Raw genomic sequence first — 22,092 nt, forward strand, 5'->3', positions numbered from 1 at the left:
AGTCATTTACCCTTGACCTTCACTGGTCTCCACTATCACATTCAGTGGTCAATTATCAAAATCCCGCCTTTTCTGCATATCACACAATGTATTATTTATTTGTCACCACGAATGTATTTTAAACTCAGGTCAGTCCTACACATAGAAGGAAAGTATTTGAGAGAGGACTTGCTATATCTTTATAACTACTTGGGCTTGATTTATAACCAACAAACTCCTCCCAAGGCAAATAAGGAAGAACACTGTGTTGCTGAGCATGCGCACTTCATTAAACAACAACATATCTGTAGTGTGGGGGAGTACCTTGGAATATATCAGCTGGTATCCAGGAAAACCAACATGGGACGTACAGTGACATTAGCGACCTGTTGTCTTAATCAATGGGCAATGGAATTCCAGGGAAACTTAGAGAGAATTCTAAAAAGTAAGTGAAAATCATCCGTCCAGTGGATGAGTAAAACAACTGATTAGAAGAAGAGCACTTTATCCTTTGGCTCAGGTGTTAATCTGTTTTTGTATTTAATTGGGTTTACTATGTTGACTAGTACTCTCATGAAGAGTAAACAACTGGAAATTGTTGTCGAATCAACAAACATATTACAAGAAAGATATTGTAATACACAAATACACACTTGTATTTTTCTATACAATATATGCCCTTTCATGTTGGTCATTGTTAGTAATATTTATGAGACGTATAATAAAATGTCCACGTGATTCCTTATGAATGTTATCAGAACTTGAAGACCCTGTGAACAAATTTGGCCTTTCCAACTAGTTGCCACAAGTTTTATAATAAATTTATGCCTAAACGTATTTCGAAAACTTTCAAGGGTTTACTTTAAAAATTGCTAAAAACATACTTGTCTTTCGTCAATGATTTCATGAGCCCGGTGAATCATATAGGTGTTGGTATTGTCGTACGGTCAAATTAGAACCTAAGATGCTAACATTTCGTTGTTTCATTTATTAATACAGGTATAGAGATGGCAAAATCCAAGGGTGCAAGATACAGGCTTGGTCCCGAGTTGGAAATTAGGTAATGTGTCATGTTTTACCGTACAATAGTGTCTATAAATGGCCAAGGTCAGTCCACGTATATGTGTTAACATCCATTTGACATTGGGTTAACGGACTATCCTTTATTATGTAAATACCATTTTATAGGATAGCTTTGTATAAAATATATGAATGTATGCATGTATGTGTATGTATAATAATGTTCTTATATAGCGCTCGGATCAGAATGGCACAATGGCCCTTTAGTCTTCCTCAACTCCCCGGGGAGCATACAATACATTCACATTGCAACCTACATCCTACCCAATTATACAGCTGGGTTGACTGAGGCACATTCGTGGTTCAAATCTTGCCCAAGCACTTTAGCCCACTCAGGGCTCGAACCTGCAACTTGTAGATTCCAAGCCGGTCACGCTAACCATTCACACATCATGACTCCACGTATGTATGTGTGTGTGTGTGTGTGTGTGTGTGTGTGTGTGTGTGTGTGTGTGTGTGTGTGTGTGTGCATATGTATGTATGTATGCATGCATGCATGCATGCATGTATGTATGTATGTATGTATGTATGTATGTATGTATGTATGTATGTATGTATGTATGTATGTATGTATGTATGTATGTATGTATGTATGTATGGCCAAATTAGAACCTACAATGGTTCAATATTGCATTTATAGTTTTCTGTATACTAATAGACAATGTAAAAACTAGTTTAATCTTAGTTGTGAGAGGGCGCTCTTCACAAGTTTGCCGACAGCCAGGGATGACACGTGCCTTAGTACTCCGTATGTGTTATTGACTTGAGAATATAGTCCGGATGGTTGTCGGTTTGAGCAATGCAAATGGGATCATAAATTGTATTTTGGGTCACTGCACATAGTCTTTAGACTGAGATCCTTTGTACGACTAGGCATTTGTAAGTTTCGGCATAGGATTCCGAGTTTTGATGTAGTGATTTGATTGAAAAGTTTAAAAAGTGATGACTAGCGACTGGACAAGCAGGTGAAGATGCAAGGCGCACAGACTGCTGCTGTTGGTGATGGCGAAATTCGTCTAAGAATTGTCGTAATTTGGCATCTTTCGGACAATGGTGCCAGTCAGAAGTGTACTTATAGTGAGAGGAAGGATCAGTAGCTGTATCGAATAAATTACGGCCTGATTTTGCTCTTCGATGTCACTGTCATGAAAAGACTGGATGTGATACCAATCAACACGTGTCATGTGATCCGAAGTCTGTAACTGTACAGTGAAGTGGGAAGAGGAAATAAGCTAAGTGTGACGCCGATGCTACAATGACAATTTCTCACAGATGTAAGTAAGTCGATAGTCTGTGTTGCCAAGTACAGTCAATGAACCATTAAAATGCTGTCTTCTGCAAGTTTAGTTCTTGGGCGACAAAACGTTTCTGCAAAGGGAATTAAATTGATCAGGTTAGAACAGAGCGCTTCAAGAGAAGTTAAATGTATAACCTGAACCCTGTAATTTGGAAGTACTCTACTTGATCAGTGAACCATTGAGGTACTGAAACTCTCAATTCCAGCCTGTAGTGTGTTTAACCATATATCGATACTGAGGACGTCAAGTGGGTGGGTATTGGAGGGAGTACAGCGCCACCAGTGCCAAGACATTTGAAACGTTCGTTTTGGACTGCATCGACTTTTGTGCTGCTACAGCGTGGTCGGATTTTGTGAACCACATGCAGAGATACTGTGATATCCTTGTATACTTTTAAAGAACTCAACTAGTTGTCAGAGACCTTTTTATGGAAGCACCCTTCATCACTTTTTTTTGAAGTGAGCCTTTCCACTTGTTGTTATTACAGCAATATATTTTCATTCAACTTGCTCGTGTGTGTTGTCTATTGCTCTCACCCCAGTGTAAATTGGGTATTAAGAAGTCAGCCGTCGAACCACGAACCGAGCCCGTGTGTGTACGTGTTCTTATAAATTTCTTTCATGTAAGTTCCTTTTTCCCATGTACTTTTATGAGCGGGCCATAAAAGGGTTATATATGCATGTACGAACCTCAGTGCATTGCCATCTTCAGAAGGTCATAATTATTTAATGGCGGGGCTGAGGCAAGAGCCTTGTGTATGTATGTGTATTTATCACATATGTTATACTCATCAAATCTTAACCTGTGTGATGTCAAACAGGACAGATCAAAAACCCGAATCACCCCTACCGAACTTTTTTTTGAGAATGACTTGTTCCTGTCATTCTATGCTATGCTATGCTATGCTATACTATGCTACGATTATATTATGGTAATAATTATGTATTTTCAAAACTGGTAAATGCACACATTACCTTACATACATCCTTGGATGGTATGAATCTGATGTACAGTGGTACTATAATTATTTAATTCAATCTTGAACTCATGTCGATGATCGATAATGATTACTGTTTAATGTAGCAGCTGGTAGCTTACTTACGTCTGACAAAATCCTGGAATGAATACAGTCAACCAGATGTAACCTGAATGCGACAAAACTTTTAAATTGTTTTACCTTCACGCTTTGTCGGAAAGGAAAACTCTGTACTAGAAAAACATATACTACAATAAAACTTAATTTTTGAACTCCAGTCAACACATCGTGCATATCCGTTTCTGCAAATGTTGAGTTTGACGTATTTTCGAGTAAAGACAGTTTGTCTATATGGGATCGACACGATATCTTAGTAACTATTGTACCCATTCCAAGAAATTTAACATGCATATTCCTTACGTAAATCTCAAGAATGCAAACTTAAAATTTCATGTATAGTTTCAATCTTTGTACAAATGTGTAGGTCAACAATCAAAAGACTAGCGTTTTTTATCCTGGGTTTTCAGTTTGGTTGTATTTTGTGTTTGCAGTGGGTACAACTGTGCAGATCATTTCTATGAGTCGGATACTTGTCTGCATTCCTTTCAAGTATTGGCTGAACTTCTGAAGTCCCCAGTCACTCAGGATATCATTTGTGAGGTCGGCATGTAAGTAACTATTACACTGAAATACTTTCAGGCAATGTATTGTAATATCTTTCTCTCAAATATATTTTGAAGTGGCCATGTGCTAAATTTTATTCATTAATATTGTTTCAAGCTAAGGTCCTCAAAGTTGTATTAGTTGATAACAAAACTCATTCTACTGTTTATGTTTTTTTTCTACGATGCATGTGTGTGTGTGTGTGTGTGACATTTTCGGAAATACTTAATAGATAAAAAAAACCTGCTGTCGTTCATATATTTTGTTTACACAGGCCTATAATGCACAAGAATGTTCTTTACAACTGTAGACTGGTTTTCTTGAACAGGTAAGTACTAAACCAGATACTCACCATCTAACAATAACAGGTAAGTACTAAACCAGATATTCACCATCTAACTATAACTGGTAAGAACTAAACCAGATACTCACCATCTAACTATAACAGGTAAGTACTAAACCAGATTATCACCATCTAACAATAACAGGTAAGAACTAAACCAGATTCTCACCATCTAACAATAACAGGTAAGAACTAAACCAGATATTCACCATCTAACTATAACAGGTAAGTACTAAACCAGATTCTCACCATCTAACAATAACAGGTATGCACTAAACCAGATTCTCACCATCTAACAATAACTGGTAAGTACTAAACCAGATATTCACCATCTAACAATAACAGGTAAGAACTAAATCAGATACTCACCATCTAACTATAACAGGTAAGTACTAAACCAGATTCTCACCATCTAACTATAACAGGTAAGAACTAAATCAGATACTCACCATCTAACTATAACAGGTAAGTACTAAACCAGATTCTCACCATCTAACAATAACAGGTAAATACTAAACCAGATTCTCACCATCTAACAATAACAGGTAAGAACTAAACCAGATTCTCACCATCTAACAATAACAGGTAAGAACTAAACCAGATTCTCACCATCTAACAATAACTGGTAAGTACTAAACCAGATTCTCACCATCTAACAATAACAGGTAAGTACTAAACCAGATTCTCACCATCTAACTATAACAGGTAAGAACTAAATCAGATACTCACCATCTAACTATAACAGGTAAGTACTAAACCAGATTCTCACCATCTAACAATAACAGGTAAATACTAAACCAGATTCTCACCATCTAACTATAACAGGTAAGAACTAAACCAGATATTCACCATCTAACAATAACAGGTAAATACTAAACCAGATACTCACCATCTAACTATAACTGGTAAGAACTAAACCAGATACTCACCATCTAACTATAACTGGTAAGAACTAAACCAGATATTCACCAGCTAACTATAACAGGTAAGTACTAAACCAGATTCTCACCATCTAACAATAACAGGTAAATACTAAACCAGATTCTCACCATCTAACTATAACAGGTAAGAACTAAATCAGATACTCACCATCTAACTATAACAGGTAAGAACTAAACCAGATACTCACCATCTAACTATAACTGGTAAGAACTAAACCAGATACTCACCATCTAACTATAACTGGTAAGAACTAAACCAGATATTCACCAGCTAACTATAACAGGTAAGAACTAAACCAGATTCTCACCATCTAACAATAACAGGTAAGTACTAAACCAGATACTCACCAGCTAACAATAACAGGTATGCACTAAACCAGATACTCACCATCTAACAATAACAGGTAAGTACTAAACCAGATTCTCACCATCTAACAATAACTGGTAAGTACTAAACCATATACACGCCATCTAAATAATGTGGGTGTTTTCGGGGTACTGCCAGCAATTAAAGATGGTTACATACAATTATCCAAGCGAATGGTGATCGAAATGTGTGTCCATGGAAACAATTGGTACATTACAACCTCATTACCCAATAGTACATGTATCATAACATATAATCATCTCTTGAATGAAAAAAAAGTTGTATCATTTTACTGCTGCTGCTTCAGTAAATGTAAATGTTACAATTTGTTTACAGAAAGATTCTGTTGATACGTCCTAAGATAGATCTGTGTAATGCTGGTAACTACAGAGAAATGAGATGGTTCAAAGGATGGGATAAGATACGTACAGTAGAAGACTATTATCTACCAAGAATCATATCTGAAATTACTGGTCAGGTAGGTCATATGTGAAAGGGGGAACATTTCAGAACACTGTTTTATCCTCTTAGACCGATGTAATGAGGGCATATATTTCATATCCTTTATACTGCATGACTGTCTAGTTTTTCTTTGCCTCGTTTACTTCCTCCTTAAACCAGATATTATGTGATATGGCTGCAATCTCATGTATCCACCGGTTTAAATGTATAGTGTTTAATATTAATCTTTACGACCAGAATATGTCAGATGGGCCCGTAAGCTGTAATACCAACGTCTGCAAACCCCATATTTAGGGCCGTAGAGATTATTAGCATAAACATAATTTGAATCACATAAACTTCTAGTGACACATACAAATGTGAGAAAAATTGAAAGCCAGACCATCGAGGTAATGAATATATTGTCGAGCGCGCGATTTTGCCATATTTTGGCATGGCGCTGTTAGATTATTACCCGATATCACCTCTTCGTTCGTCCTATGTGTATTATGAGTGCTGTTAAAGCCCTTCTGATCTATTTTGGGTTTTGGGTTAGTACTAGTAACCTAAGCATAGCGCAACGAGGCATATGCGTGGTTATGTTGAGTCAGATTATCTGCATTTGGTAACGAATTTGAAAACGGAATTCACATGGTACCCTATGCGAACATAGTGTCGTTTTGGTATGGGTACTTTAGTCAAGGTTTGCAGCTTTGCCGTTGATTTTCGTTTTGTAGAGAACCGTAGCAATAGGTGATGGTGTTCTATCAACCCTTGATACTTGTATTGGCATGGAGGTGTGTGAGGAATTATGGACAGCAAGAAGGTAATACTAGATTCAAATCTTATGTAAGATGGTATAAATAATCTGACTAACTTTTCCTTTAGTAAAGTCGACAGACTTTGGTCAAAGAATGTAAATAAACAAAATATCAACCTGTGAACATGTACAGACGGTTTAACTTTTAATTTGTATTTATATCTGTATACATCTGTAATAAATTCATCGGTTGTAACAATAAATGTCAGAATTTGGTCAGGAATGGTTAAAACAACGATAAAGAGGTAGATGTGCATGGAAGCAAATGTAGATAGCACCTTTCGACAAGGAAGTGGTGATTTTGTACATTTTGGAACTATCTTTTCTCCAATCACTAGTGAAAACTCCAATTAACTTTAAACATGAGGTAATTGTATACAATGTGAAATATTTAATAATTGTGTATACTTAACTTTTAGCAGTTTTAACACATGCTAAAGGTTACCGTTGTTTGTTCTGGTCATTTCCAGTCCACATGTAGACATGAGTCTAGACGGTGTAGAGATATTTACTAACGGCAGTGCCAGTTACCATGAACTGGGAAAGGCATATAGGAAAGTAAATTTGATTAACTGTGCCATGGAAAAGGTACGTTTGCTGGAAATTAGTCCTACAAATACATATAAAAGTGTGCAAAGGAAGATTTTTTGTGTTTTTAACCTGAATTACTAGTAAGCATATCCTTAAACGTCTTGGTATTTGTTTGTTGTTGTTGTTCTTCTTGTTCTTCTTGTTCTTCTTCTTCTTGTTCTTCTTGTTCTTCTTGTTCTTCTTCTTGTTCTTCTTCTTCTTCTTCTTCTTCTTCTTCTTCTTCTTCTTGTTCTTCTTGTTCTTCTTGTTCTTCTTCTTCTTCTTCTTCTTCTTCTTCTTGTTCTTCTTCTTCTTCTTCTTCTTCTTCTTGTTCTTCTTGTTCTTCTTCTTCTTCTTCTTCTTCTTCTTGTTCTTGTTCTTGTTCTTGTTCTTCTTCTTCTTCTTCTTCTTCTTCTTCTTCTTCTTCTTCTTCTTCTTCTTCTTCTTCTTCTTCTTCTTCTTCTTCTTCTTGTTCTTCTTCTTCTTCTTCTTCTTCTTCTTCTTCTTCTTCTTCTTCTTCTTCTTCTTCTTCTATCGTTGTTGAGGGGGGTCTGTACAAACACACTTAGTCATGATACAGACGATATAACATAATTAGACTAAACTATGTATATTTGTCAAGAATAATTGTAGAACATAGTGCCGACTTACTATGCTCACATTGGTTGGAATGTCAGCATTTCCTTCTATTTTCAGTGTGGGGGTATCTATGTGTATTCTAACCTGAGAGGATGTGATGGTGAAAGGACGTACTTTGATGGTGGGTGTATGGTTAACATCAATGGGAATGTCATTGTACAGGGAGAACAGTTTTCACTTAATGAAGTGGTATGTCTTTTCCTATGAATCAATGACTCCATATAATTAATGGACAGTTGTAATTTGCACAGTTTGGATATCATATATTTCAAATCTAATCATGGTAGACGAAATAGATGTTTTCCGTTTTTGTTCTGTACTTTCTAAACCTCGACGATGTATATCGTTTTACTCATTCCTGGTGGTGTTATTTCGATATGTTGCACCCGGAAAGGTTGGCGGTTGTGAGCGTCACGGTGTTGTAACAGGTCAATTTGAGTAGTGAAATTAAAATATTTTTAGTCAAGAGGACAAAACTGCCGAAATAGTAAATTATTCAAATATTGGTCCGATGCAGAAGAACTTTTCTGTAGTAGTATTATATAGCAGGACCAGTTTTCAAATGATGCCGCTAACAGAATACACAACTTGCAATCTAGACTGAGCATGCTCAGACGCAAAGGACTATGGGATTTTCTGTTGTTATCGTAATACCTAATCTGGAGCTACTGGTAGAATAAACTTCCCACATTGCTCAGGGTGACTATGAATTGATCATTTGTGGTTAAGAACAATGTAACATTATTGTTTACAATACTATTTGATTAGTATTTATTATCACATTTCCCATGATGCAACATTCAACATGGCGTGTTTGCAAGTTCCCTATTAAACCACTGAGGAGAGTTTGTAGTGGAGTGTCTCCCTGATTTGTTTCAATCATACGGGACATTAAGCTGATGGTTCTAATCAGTAACATTCCTTAATTATTCTATTTTGAGTTACTGAGGGCAAAGGTCAGGGCATTCAGTCTGATTTTAATAGCTGACATTGAAATCTTATATGGGCAACCAGTGTATTAGGAATGACCAGGAAATGTCTTATTTACTCACTATGTATTTAGGAAGTTTACACAGCAGTTCTTGATCTCGAAGATGTTCGTAGTTTCAGAGGTGGATTCTCCAGTAGAGGCTTACAGGTAAAGAAATAATAGCTTTTTATATAATGGTAGGTCTTTTGATTCAACCTATCACAGTAGTGCAAGTAGCAGTCGTTCATCCAAAAAAGTTGGTAGTTGAACTAAAGTCCTGAAGACAATTAATGTTTAGCTAAAGTTAGTTATAATGATGTCAGTATATATGAGAACATTTCAAAAGATGTAGGTTCAGTTGACGATTTGTCAGTTTGTTTATATATGGACGTTATTATGTAACATTTGTACTTGATTTTTACTAGTACTTTCATTACCTACACAGTTTGTCGGACTAGTGCGACTAGCCACACACTTCCGCAGATTTTGCTGCAAATTACCCTCACAAGTATTGTACTGCCGGTGTGCAGGTAACTGTGTAGCAAACTGGAAAGTTTTCTACACAGTACTCGCACTGGCTTTGTACAGAGCATTGCGGCTAGCACCACGGTTCCTGCACAGTGTTTGCTGTACAGCTTTTAAGGGAAAATACTGTCACACTAGTGCGGTTGTTATTCACTGTTCATAATGGTCATACACTGATGACATTGTAGCATTGGTTAGAACAGAACATCGAGTTGTAAGATTATCAATGCCAACAACTATACAGTTTCTATGTCGTGCACGCCCAATATATGCAATCTCATAGACTCGATGAAAGGTGGTATTTTAGTTGGACCATTCGTAGACAATTTCACAATCGTGTTATTCAGCCTATGAAATCAACCAATTAAATGCCTACTGAAGCTATCTCAATATCCAACAATTAACCGGGGAATATAAAACACAACTCCTTATCTTGTTCAATTACAGGCTGCAAGTGTAAAGCCATATCCAAGAATTATGGTTGATTTCTCACTGTCACTAGAGGTCGATATAGCCCTACCGACATTACAACAAATAGAATGGCGGCACCATACATTAGAAGAGGAGATAGCATTTGGCCCAGCTTGTTGGCTGTGGGATTATTTACGTAGAAGTGGACAGGTAGTGCAATTTAATCATCAGTCTAGATCTCATGCAACCAACACTCAATATTACCATGTGACATACTGAATCACACATATAATGCAAATCATCATCTGAAAGCTTTTCAAATGGAGCCATGATATTAGTAGGAAATGCAAGTCATCACCACAAAGCCCTTCAAATGGAGCCATGATATTAGTAGGAAATGCAAGTCATCACCACAAAGCCTTTCAAATGGAGCCGTGATATTAGTAGGAAATGCAAGTCATCACCGCAAAGCCTTTCAAAGGGAGCCACGGTATTATAAGTAGGAAATGCAAGTCATCGCCACAAAATGTATCAAAGGAAGCCATGGTATTAGTAGGAAATGCAACTCGGTTCGATACCCCGAGCGACTCGAGTTGAAGCCGATCCCTAAACATTTTTTACATCCAAAATGTCAAATTATGATAATTTACTTCTATTTACCTGTAGATTTGTTTGCCAAAAATAATTTTGGTTACTTTTCGGAAATCACATCCCAAAGAAATATGGTGTCATTTCAGCCTATAGCAGTACAGTCTGCATATTGTGCTCGTCTACATGTACTTCTGAATCACATATATGTGTCCTTATTTACTTCTTTTAGACATAACCAACTGTTCCCGTAGTATTGTGACCAACAAGTACCTTGTCTTTGGGTCGACGTTATTGAAAAAATGAAATGTAAAATAAAATAAATCCCGATCTACCTAGGTTACAGAAAAACATTTCTTTTTATATTTTTTGCCTATCGTACCTCATTCATATTTTTTTTGCAGAGCGGATATTTTCTCCCTCTCAGTGGAGGCATAGACAGTTCAGCAGCTGCCTGTCTTGTAGCATCCATGTGTCGTCTTGTCTGTGATGCCGTTTCCAATGGAAGTTAGTCAACCTTATTAATATTATCATAATATATAATATTGCAAATTCAAATTTAGCCAATAAACACATCATACAACCTTGTGTAAAAACGGTAGACAAGTAAGATCTTGTAATTATAGTTATGTGTTCAACTCATGTTATATATGACGTAGTGTCAATAACCTGATAAGAATGTTGCTATGAATACGGAAGAAAGGAGCATGCCACGAAATTTAATGTTGAATTTATCCCTACTAAAATAATCAATGATATCATATTGTTTGTGTACATGATAAAATGTTCATATTAGAATATATTTACTACATATTTTTATATATAACTCACATTTCTTTATAATACAAACTGTCAAATTTTCCAAAGAGAAAGGAAATGATTCACTGAAGATAGAGTTGTATTGTTATTCAGATGTTGATGTATTGCATGATGTGCAAAAACTGGTTGATGACTCTACCTACATACCAGTACACCCCAAGGAGTTAGCTAATAAACTATTTACAACCTGTTACATGGGGACGGTTAATTCGTCAGCTGACACAAAGGAGAGGGCCAGGATGTTGGCAGAAGATATAGGAAAGTAAGACGAAATTAGACTGTAAATTTGTTTCATTTCTACTGCCCTTAAAATAGGATATTTAGGCACTTTTTTACTTATGTATAATGAATTGCCATTGCCCGCCAGTCTGTCCACCATGCAGATGAGTATTTTGCGGATGCCTGATGTAAAACTCTGAAGGCAGTAATGTTTTCGGCATTGTATTGCAGTGCAGATACTATTAAATTGAATGTGAACTGAGAGCTGCGATAATGACTGGTATTTATGCATTGTCTGTCATACTGATATCGGTGCCTTTCCAAAGTTATCATTTAGGTGTCACCATAGATACCGCAGTGAGTGCAGTTTTGGGTATCTTCACCATGGTAACTGGAAAAATACCAAGATTTAAAGTTAATGAGGGTGGAATTCGAGAAAATTTAGCACTTCAAAATGTGCAGGTACATTACGATAGTATATCCTCTCTCGATACCATGCTAAGCTTCCAAAGATAACCAGCAAACCTTACTTATAGAAGAACATATCTGCCATGAAGGTCTGAAACGATGAAGCAGAGTTGTTGGAACCATGTCTGAAGTCCAGTCAGTATATTTCTCTTGAACTCAACGAGACATGTATTTTTATCATTTTCAGTTACAAACTGATGAAAGTTTGTTCTCTTAGTATTAAGACATAAAAAAGCTTAAAAGTGCACAATATATTACATATTACTTAGAATGTGTGAGTTCAGTTTGTAATATTTCATACTTTGAAACATGTGGTATTATTTTATCCACTGGTAAAGCTGATATCCATGCGACAAAGACCATATTTGTAAATCTGAATATATGTATGACGTCTTCCCAGGCTCGTCTCCGAATGGTTCTGTCCTACCTGTTTGCTCAACTAATACTATGGTCCAGAGGGATGAGTGGTAGTCTATTGGTTCTTGGCTCGACTAATGTGGATGAAAGGTACGATTTGCTAAAATTAATCTGCATTTGCATCAATTATCGATATGTTTGTGCGTGTGTCACATGGTGACATTAATGGTTATTTGTAAAGTGTTTACGTTTCCGTATACGTTACGTCCAGCAAGTTTGCATCAGGGTAACCTGGCATAATTAACATAAAATAGGCGCCATTTTACTTATTCAACCAATCCGTGATAGCCATGAAACTTACTAAAATTGTATTGCTGTGTTTACAGTCTTTGTGGTGAGAACCCTTGCCAGGGTAAAAACCCAGCTTACTTGTGCACCGTATTGTATCAATAATGTTTTTGGTTTTTTTATAAAAAAAAGATGGTTCGGGATGTGTATCATTACCACAACCCATGCACATTAATTGATTGCATTACACTAAAGTCTGTTTGACAATTCATTTCATCTAGGCAAGCCGATGATAGTTTTTGTTTTGATTTCACAACTTCTCATACAATACTTACAAGTATTATAATGCTTACATGCAGGTTAAAACTGGTCATTGATCAAATTAACTATGTAGACATTATACTGTATAAAATCACATTCTGTTTTCAGTTTAAGAGGATATTTAACCAAATATGACTGCTCCAGTGCCGATGTGAATCCCATTGGTGGCCTTAGTAAGGCAGACCTGAGAAAATTTGTTATTTATTCTAGAGAGAATTTCAACTTCCACTCTCTAGATAGGTTAGTAAGATTATCTATTACATATCTAATTATAAATGCAATGCCATTGTTTGAGGATAGGAGCATCCTGACTATTTACTGGGCAGATTAGGACGATATTAATGACCAGAAATATTGAATTAAATTGAATCTTTATCGAGAACGTCTGAAGAGTGAAAGGCTAGAAAATAGATAAACATTTTTTCTGCTGCTATCCAGAGATATTTTCTTCGAAAACTTTGAAAGTTGATTAGAATGTCAAATCGCATTTTTTTTCTGATAACATGACTGAAGTGGGATTTAGAAATACATTGACCCAAAGCTACTTTGGCAAGAAACTTTACACAGAAATAGATATCAATGTTCATTATTTTACCTTTATGAATGCAAAAAAAAAAATTTAGGATCGGCAGCTTAACTAGGGTCGGTCGGGTTACCAGAAACACATACACCATTTTTTTCATTTGGTGAAAATGAAATTATTATGTGACTGCTGCAGGGTCATGTTGGAATAATCGTCGAACACGATAACAAACAAAAAAGCAAGAATTATAATAATATATATGAAATAGAAAATGTTAGATCAATTATATATCAGTAAACCGATATTCATACTCTTTCTTGAAACTTTCCCTGACTTGAGTGCTGCTAATTTTGTCCAGATTATTGCTTCATAATTGTGAACCAATAATATTTACGAGAATAGGGCACTTTCAAACATGCCATTTTGAATGTTGCATCATGGGCAATCGGATAATCAATATCAATATATCATTACTGTAAATTATATTGTTACACTGTTTGTAACCACAACTAACCAATTCATGGTTTGCCTGACCTGTATAGGAGGTTTATTCTATTCGATAGATAGCTCCAGATAAGATATTACGCTAACCACAGACAATCCCATAGTCCTTTGCCTCTGAGCATGCCTCTTGCAAGTTCTCTATTGTAGTGCAAGTGTCTCATGTAATTAACAGTGATTTCTTCAAGATGCTCTCAAATCTAGGCAATCTAACTAATTCCCAAAAAAATAAATACTTTCAACATACACTCGAATATTACCGTCCTAATGTGAGCACCTATGCCTTTGTATCGGAATATTGTCTGTCCGCCTCACGTAGGGCAGATTGCTATCCGATCCCCAATGTATACATTCCGTAAGATTGTATCCATGATTGTTTCTCCGTTTCAGAATTCTGGAAGCGCCACCAACAGCAGAACTAGAGCCTCTAGTTGCAGGACAGATATGTCAAAAAGATGACGTAAGATGTGTAACATATACAAGTCATAGTGGAAGGGATTAAGGTGTTCAATGATATTTTCCCTACAATTAAATATTGTACTTTGTAAACTTATAGAAAATTATTTTTGTTGCGCAATGAAAAACTGAAATACAGTCATATTTGAAAGGTTTATATTATGGCATGTAGACATACACATTTGGAACCTTTGCATGTATCTGATCATTCCTCACTGTAGTGACAACTTATTAATCAATGAACCAATCGATCAATTAAGGAATTTGTATAAATCGCCAAAATCTAATACGAAGTAATATTCTGTGGCGCTGAACAAGAAGAAAACAAGAATCGTATAAGTATTATTTTTCATCTTTACCTTGTTACAGTTTCCCAAATTTCGGAACCACGAATGATTGATTGAAACTTCAACAGAGCTCGAGAGTCGCCATGTTTAACATCTGTTTGACCTCCTGCAATGCATCGTCATCGAACAATACACTTTGACCTATGGATGAGTGACTAACGACAGCACTTTAAAATCCTTATCTATCTGGAGAACATTTGAAATTATATTCTTTTGATCTTCTCTCTGATCCGGTTTTAAACAAGCTCAGTCCCACAAACTGATTGAAGATTCAAAATATTGATGTTCGAAATTCAATATCAAAAATCCAAATTCAAATTCCAAAATCACATGTAATTCTAAATGTTTAATGCTTAATACGAATTCATAGTCTGAAATTACATCAAACAACGAATCATTTCATCTCTAGATAGATTAGGATTTCACTTGGAAGTCGGTAGTCACACACCCCTATGAGAGAATGTCATTTTATAAGTATGTTCTATATTATATTTACAGGCTGACATGGGAATGACCCATAGTGAGTTAACGGTGTATAGTCAACTGCGTAAAATATCTCAATGTGGTCCATATGGTATGTTTTGTAAATTAGTTCATCAGTGGAAAGACAAATGTTCTCCTACAGAGGTAAATGTTAATTTTAAAAACAGACGTTGGTTTGTAAAGTGAATATATGAATACACATCATCATTATCATCCCCAAATGGAGATGGCTATTAGTCATCGACATGTTGGAAGACTTTCATATTGTATTGAACTGTTGATGGAATCAATTAATTTTTGTTGAGAATTCTACACAGTGAATTAAATTATTCAACCATCATCACAAATTTCAGTACAAATTTATTTGATATTAGTGTGCATTTTCTAGTCCTTTTCATTTCGGTTTACCTACTCATTGATGTCCCTCGACCCCCCACCCGTGAAAATTGTTGTATACATATCCCCATTCTGATCGTTGATGGCGCTCTTTACATTTAACATTACAAGCATTCATACGAGGACCAAGTCTCATCTATGCTATGTGCAGACTCGAACTCAACTCATTAGCCAGGTGTCCCATACTGACCGTCAATTTCTATTTGGCCCGCCCCCTATCTCTGTATTGGTATAGTGTGAGTGTCTAATTCAGGTAGTTATGTGTTTTCCAAATATTCTCTGTTATTGGTTTCTTAACGAGCGTCAATGTCTTGTATACTATACCATCCACAGGTTGCCCAGAAAGTGAAAAGTTTCTTCCACTTCTCTTCATTAAATCGACATAAAATGACAGTGCTGACACCCTCCTACTATGTTGCGGCTTACAGTCCAGACGACAACCGTTTTGATCAACGACAATTTTTGTATAATGTATACTGGCCGTGGCAGTTCCGATACATTGATGAACAGGTACAAATTATTGGTGAAATGTACTCTTATACTCTTTCAAATACAACCAAGCTGTGTGTAACAATATATCTCACTTCACAATATTCGAATAAAAGTTATGAGGCATTGACCTTCTCTTTGTAATTTTTAACATCTCATATTTGACCATAAGACCAGTAGGAGATTGATTACAGTCCTTTCAATGCAACTCTGAATGTCATTGAGTAATACATTTATTTGATTATAACTATGTTTACGTCTTAATATATGTTTTTCTTAGGTGGCTGTCCTTGAACAAATAGAATTAAAAGAAGACAAGATCAAAGATGATACCTTTGGTGCTTTGAAACCAGCCGAAAGAAAAGATGATTAACAAGACGAATGTGAGAGCTACAAATACTAACAATAGTTAATAAGCTTAAGAACACGGCGAATGGGAAAACTACAAATACTGACAATAGTTAATAAGATTAAGGTTGTAATTATACGATGAATGTTTTACGATCGATTATTACGCTCTACTGTAGGTCTACCTACAGCTAAAATCTACAGTATGTCAGTGTACAACATACCATAATTCCTGTACTGTAGGTCTACATACAGCTAAAATCTACAGTGTGTCATTGAATAACATATCATAATTCCTGTACTGTAGGTCGACATACAGCTGATATAAAATCTACAGTGTGTCATTGAACAACATACCATAATTCCTGTACCTAAAACACAAACTAATAATTTAAAATATGTATTTAGAATAAAACTGCACGAGCTGCAAGTAGAACGTTTTTTTTTTAATGTTTTGTTACGTATAATAACATACTCGTAATACAACGCAATGATGGTTTCTATCAAGATTTCTGCATGAACGCGCTTGCTGATCGAAAGAAGGCATATTAGTGACCCAACGTTGGGGGCGCACTTATACGACGTAGCTTCAAGTAGTATCATGTAATATGACTGTGTTCATATTAATACCTCGTCATGTGTTATTGTTTATGCTAGGGAGTTCTGCCGGAGACTCATACGCATCTGAATATAATACAATACACACGGGTTTAGATTTCCACTGATTGCATATGCGACAACCTGTTGCATGGCCGCTTGAGTTCACGGTACTTGTACTTTGAGACCTAACGTCGTAACCATGGTAACGGGTACTTGAGTGCAGTGCTCAGCTCAGACCGCCAAATAATTTACGGTCTTAGACCTCAGTAACTATTAACTAGAATACTAAGTACGTAATGAATGTCGGATAATGTGACATTTTGTCTACGTTTTTACTATACCATGCTTTCCATAGCATATTGTAAGGTAATGCCGTTGGCATTATTCGCAAGGAAAGAGGCTGACCTTATATAAGAAATATATTGGCATAAATTGATACTTTTTTTAATCCTAGTAATGTATCCTATGAGCTTAACACATACTAGTCATAGGCTATTAGCCCTTTTTTTAGCTTTAATTTGATATGATATATGATGCGATATGATTGTGTTCGGATGACAGATTTGTCTTGAAATTTGCAGCTTGAGTTCTTGTTTATCATATAATATATGTCTCCTCCTCGTGAATATTTATATGTTATACAGATGTCGTGGAATTACTGTATGCTGCATCGCTTCTTGGTCTGAAGCTCCTGTGAAGAGCCTGAAATAGAAATAAATCAACAGAAATTGACATCAGAGTGGGATATATAGGTGAAACATATTATCATCCGAAAATGATACTGCCGTTGCTAAATCCCAGTTGAACTACCACAAACACACACACACACACACACACACACACACACACACACACAGACACACACACAGACACATACACACACACACATACACATACACACACACATGCTAATATTACACGTAAACATTACATCAATATAATACAATGGCAACACACACACATACACACACATACATACATACATACATACATACATACATACATACATACATACACACACACACACACACACACACATACATACATACATACACACACACACACACACACACACACACACACACATATGGTACTATTACACGTAAACATTGGGATAAAGCTGCACTAGCTGAACTAAAGTATTATTTGGCGATCGTATAGCAAACAACATATATCCACTAAAATTGTTAAGATACCAATAATTTGATGGTAGACGTGTTGAATAGAGGTCGATTTATCTATAATTAGTACGGTGACAGGTTGAAATTATGATTAGGGCCACTTGTAAGGTACGGACCCAAAAATAAATTTGAGTAGATTTATTTAGGATTGTTATGTGTACAGCTACATAAAATTATTTAGCCATAGGTGATGCAATACTGTAGATGGTGTACTATATCATGAGTAGGTCAATTATTTCCAACAAAACCATTTCAAAAACACTCAGTTGCAGCTAGTGTACCTGTAACTAATTTGCATATCATCATTGTCATGGTTACTTATTCACAGGAAAAAATAAATGATCGAATACGAAAACTCCATACTTTTTCTCTCTGCACGTTCCTTCTCCAGTTTCTTTTCTAGCGTCTCTGTTGAAGAGAAAAAAATTGAAATAAATTAAATATAATGACTACAAATGGAATGGATAAATATCAGTGAATTGTGACATTAACGATAGGGCTATAGTATCAAATTTATAACGTATGATATTGATATTCATATCTATATAAATAAACTGTCTTCTGTCCAGATATTGTATTTTGTCAAAATTAAATTTAAAATGTGAATTCGTAAGAGTGCAGTTGTTACATTATACAAGTTAAAAGGCAATGCTTTTGAGTGTGTTATTTTTTGTTCGGTTTACCTAATTGTATCCTGACCCCAAGCATAGTTGACGTTTCATCATCAAATTGTGCCGACGTCTTTTTTAATCTTTTATCAAAGACATCTATCTCAGGTTCAAAGCTGCTGGTATTGCCTTCTACATTTAATGTCTCAATTTGATTTCTCAACAATGATTTTCTCTTTCTGTCATCTTTGCTTCTCTGTAGTGACACAGCTTCTAGTTTTTTGGTAACAATAAGTAACTGTAAAGTAAAGTGTACGTACAAATTTGAAGATTACACTTAAATTCTAAGTCGTAGGGGTGAATAGACAAACTAACATAAGATTGTGTTCGTTTCGTTCCTATGTCAAACGCTTATTAAGACTATGATAAGGATTGGGTCAATGGAATACCTTTAGATTGATTTTATATTGTAGTTTAATATGAATGATCGACTTTTATTTAGGGTGTAATCTCACTCGTTTGACGATATTCAAGTAGTGTGTTCAGCAGATTTGATTTTACAGTGTTGCTTTCAGTTGTTGTTGTTGTTGTTGTTGTTGTTGTTGTTGTTGTTGTTGTTTATATATTCAATATAAGGTAGCATTGGCGCAGTTTTGTTGACTAATAATACCGTTAAGGAAATCGTTAACAATGAGATATCTGCAATTCTTTTGTTTCTTGATGACATTGCGACAAAACTAGCATCGAAAATAGAAATTGAATTTAGAGCCGATAACGGCGATGATTAATTAGCTGCAATGAAATGTTTTAATGATCATTTACAATATACTATATATAGTGTTGATATATTTGGCAACAAATTAACTATAATGTATGATATTGATATATATGGCAACAAATTGACTATATATTATATATGGTAGTGATATATATGGCAACAAATTATATATTCTATATGGTAGTGATATATATGGCAACAAATTAATTATATATTATATATGGTGGTGATATATTTGGTAACATAGTAACTATATATTCTATATGGTGTTGATATATATATGGCAACAAATTAACTAACCTCGTTAATCTCGTCCTCTGTAGTTTGTACTCTACGTCTGTTTTCAGCTTCCAAACGTTCCTGAAAAAGTGTGACGAAATAGTTACTAGAAAGTCAAAATCTTTCTCATTACCTTGATGTCAGTAAAACCCTGCAATCCATTTAATGGATGTCATTGTGCTACTCATGGTGGAAGATCTTTATTTTTAGCGTCAACGGATGAAGTCCAAAGGAGGCTTTATAATGGATTTCGTGGCCAGTCATGTTTAAGACATACACTGTCTAATTTCATTCAACTTTAATTGGCACAAATGTGACACACATACATTTTGGGTATATGCATATTATTTAGTTTCACAATCTGTTCAAATTGTTGATGCATGTGAGTACTTGATTATTTCATTTTCCTCACTTGATATGTAAAAAAAAATTTCGACCTCTGGCAAATAAATAATATAAATATAAATATAAAAAACGCCATTATTTGCAAATAGCTCACTACAATACACATACTCGATTTAAGTGTTAATTTTACATGATATATATCCTGGTATCATTAAATGTGAATTTATTCCTCGTGTCTGTTGTCATAAGTACTAAATATTTACTAAAAATAGAGTAAAATTTTCGTTATGTTCACCCTAAAATACAAGTCTTTAGAATAAGACATTTACTTGGTTTTTTATGTCGCTGAGCAGCTTCATGCATTTGTCACGGTACGAATCGCCACCTTCTGCAGGTTGGTGACGTAGTAACGAACTAATGTATTCGCCATGGTCTCTGTCAAACTGGTCCAAAATCTGGAAATGAAAAGCAATTTTTAGATATGGTTAAATATAGTTTTATGAAATGTAATATACATGTCGTTGTACAATCAAATGTCCTTAACGATAAATACATACAATCTCAATTTTGGATCTGTTTTTGAAACGAAAATTAAATAATGACATACTATTAATTTAGTAAATCGTTATTGGGTATTACATTGGATAAAATGTATTAATACATTCAAAAGTATCAACAAGTAATGAATAAATAAATAAAGAAAGAAAGAAAGAAAGAAAGAAAGAAATTTATCACTATGACAACGGAAAATTTTAATTTTACATTCATCACATCATAAAATGTAAAATTTTCATTCTTGTTGTCTGTGAAAGTTACATTTTAGTAAATAAAGTAGTTCTAGAACGACTATAAATACTTCTCGAGTTTTTGTAATTACAAAGATTTAAACCAAAGATTATTCTATTGGTAAATCCCACCTGCTTGACGTCTGCTGTGAAGACGTGGGCAGCCATTGGACCCCTTGATTGTTTATTGTAGCTGTCTTGAAACTCCTGCACGATGTTTTCGACCAATTTAAAGGTAATTCCTCTATCTCTTCTCTGTAGTCGTTCACCTAGTGGTTGTAGTTTCTCTTTATTTAGCTTATCAACAAGTTGTTTACAAAATGATTTAGACTGCTGTGTATTCGTGTCGAGATATTGTTGTAGTAATCCACCAGTACATTTGGTTCCATCAGTACTGTATTCTGCTATAGCACCCTACGCAATATGATAACATTTGCATATGTAAACAAACATAGAAAAAAAAATATTACACATGTTGACACAAAATACAAGTTTCCTCATATCATGTGAATATGAGGACCATATCATAGCATTTGTGAATAACTATATATTACTATATATATATAACTATATATAACTATATATATAACTATATATATATATATATATATATATATATATATATATATATATATATATATATATATATGCGTGAAACTCCGAGTTACACCCAAGAAAGAGTTCCAGTACTACCAAAACTATATATATATATATATATATATATATATATATATATATATATATATATATATATATATATATATATATATATATATATATGAGAGAGTTAGAAAGGACTATTTTCCAAACGTTCAGACTAGCTTTCGTCCTGTTAGCAGAGCATAATCAGGTCATAAATATCGATTAAATAAATATTTGACTCTGAAAGA

The 22,092-nt window shown here is 35.0% G+C and overlaps 1 protein-coding gene across 1 annotated transcript; it reads left to right on the top strand.

Moving 5' to 3' along the window:
• Nucleotides 1-339: 339 nt before the first annotated feature.
• On the top strand, nt 340-16,651 carry LOC144440041 (glutamine-dependent NAD(+) synthetase-like). The gene is made up of 19 exons (XM_078129271.1): nt 340-424; nt 979-1,039; nt 3,885-4,001; nt 4,271-4,324; nt 5,984-6,125; nt 6,826-6,914; nt 7,379-7,496; nt 8,175-8,306; nt 9,181-9,255; nt 10,060-10,233; nt 11,016-11,118; nt 11,524-11,692; nt 11,976-12,111; nt 12,518-12,624; nt 13,192-13,323; nt 14,498-14,567; nt 15,409-15,537; nt 16,123-16,356; nt 16,559-16,651. The coding sequence occupies exons 1-19, from the start codon at nt 340-342 to the stop codon at nt 16,649-16,651; spliced, it is 2,220 nt and encodes a 739-aa protein (XP_077985397.1).
• The last annotated feature ends 5,441 nt before the right edge of the window (nt 16,652-22,092 follow it).

The sequence above is a fragment of the Glandiceps talaboti genome, chromosome 9 (genome assembly GCF_964340395.1).
Source record: "Glandiceps talaboti chromosome 9, keGlaTala1.1, whole genome shotgun sequence".
Lineage (NCBI taxonomy): Eukaryota > Metazoa > Hemichordata > Enteropneusta > Spengelidae > Glandiceps > Glandiceps talaboti.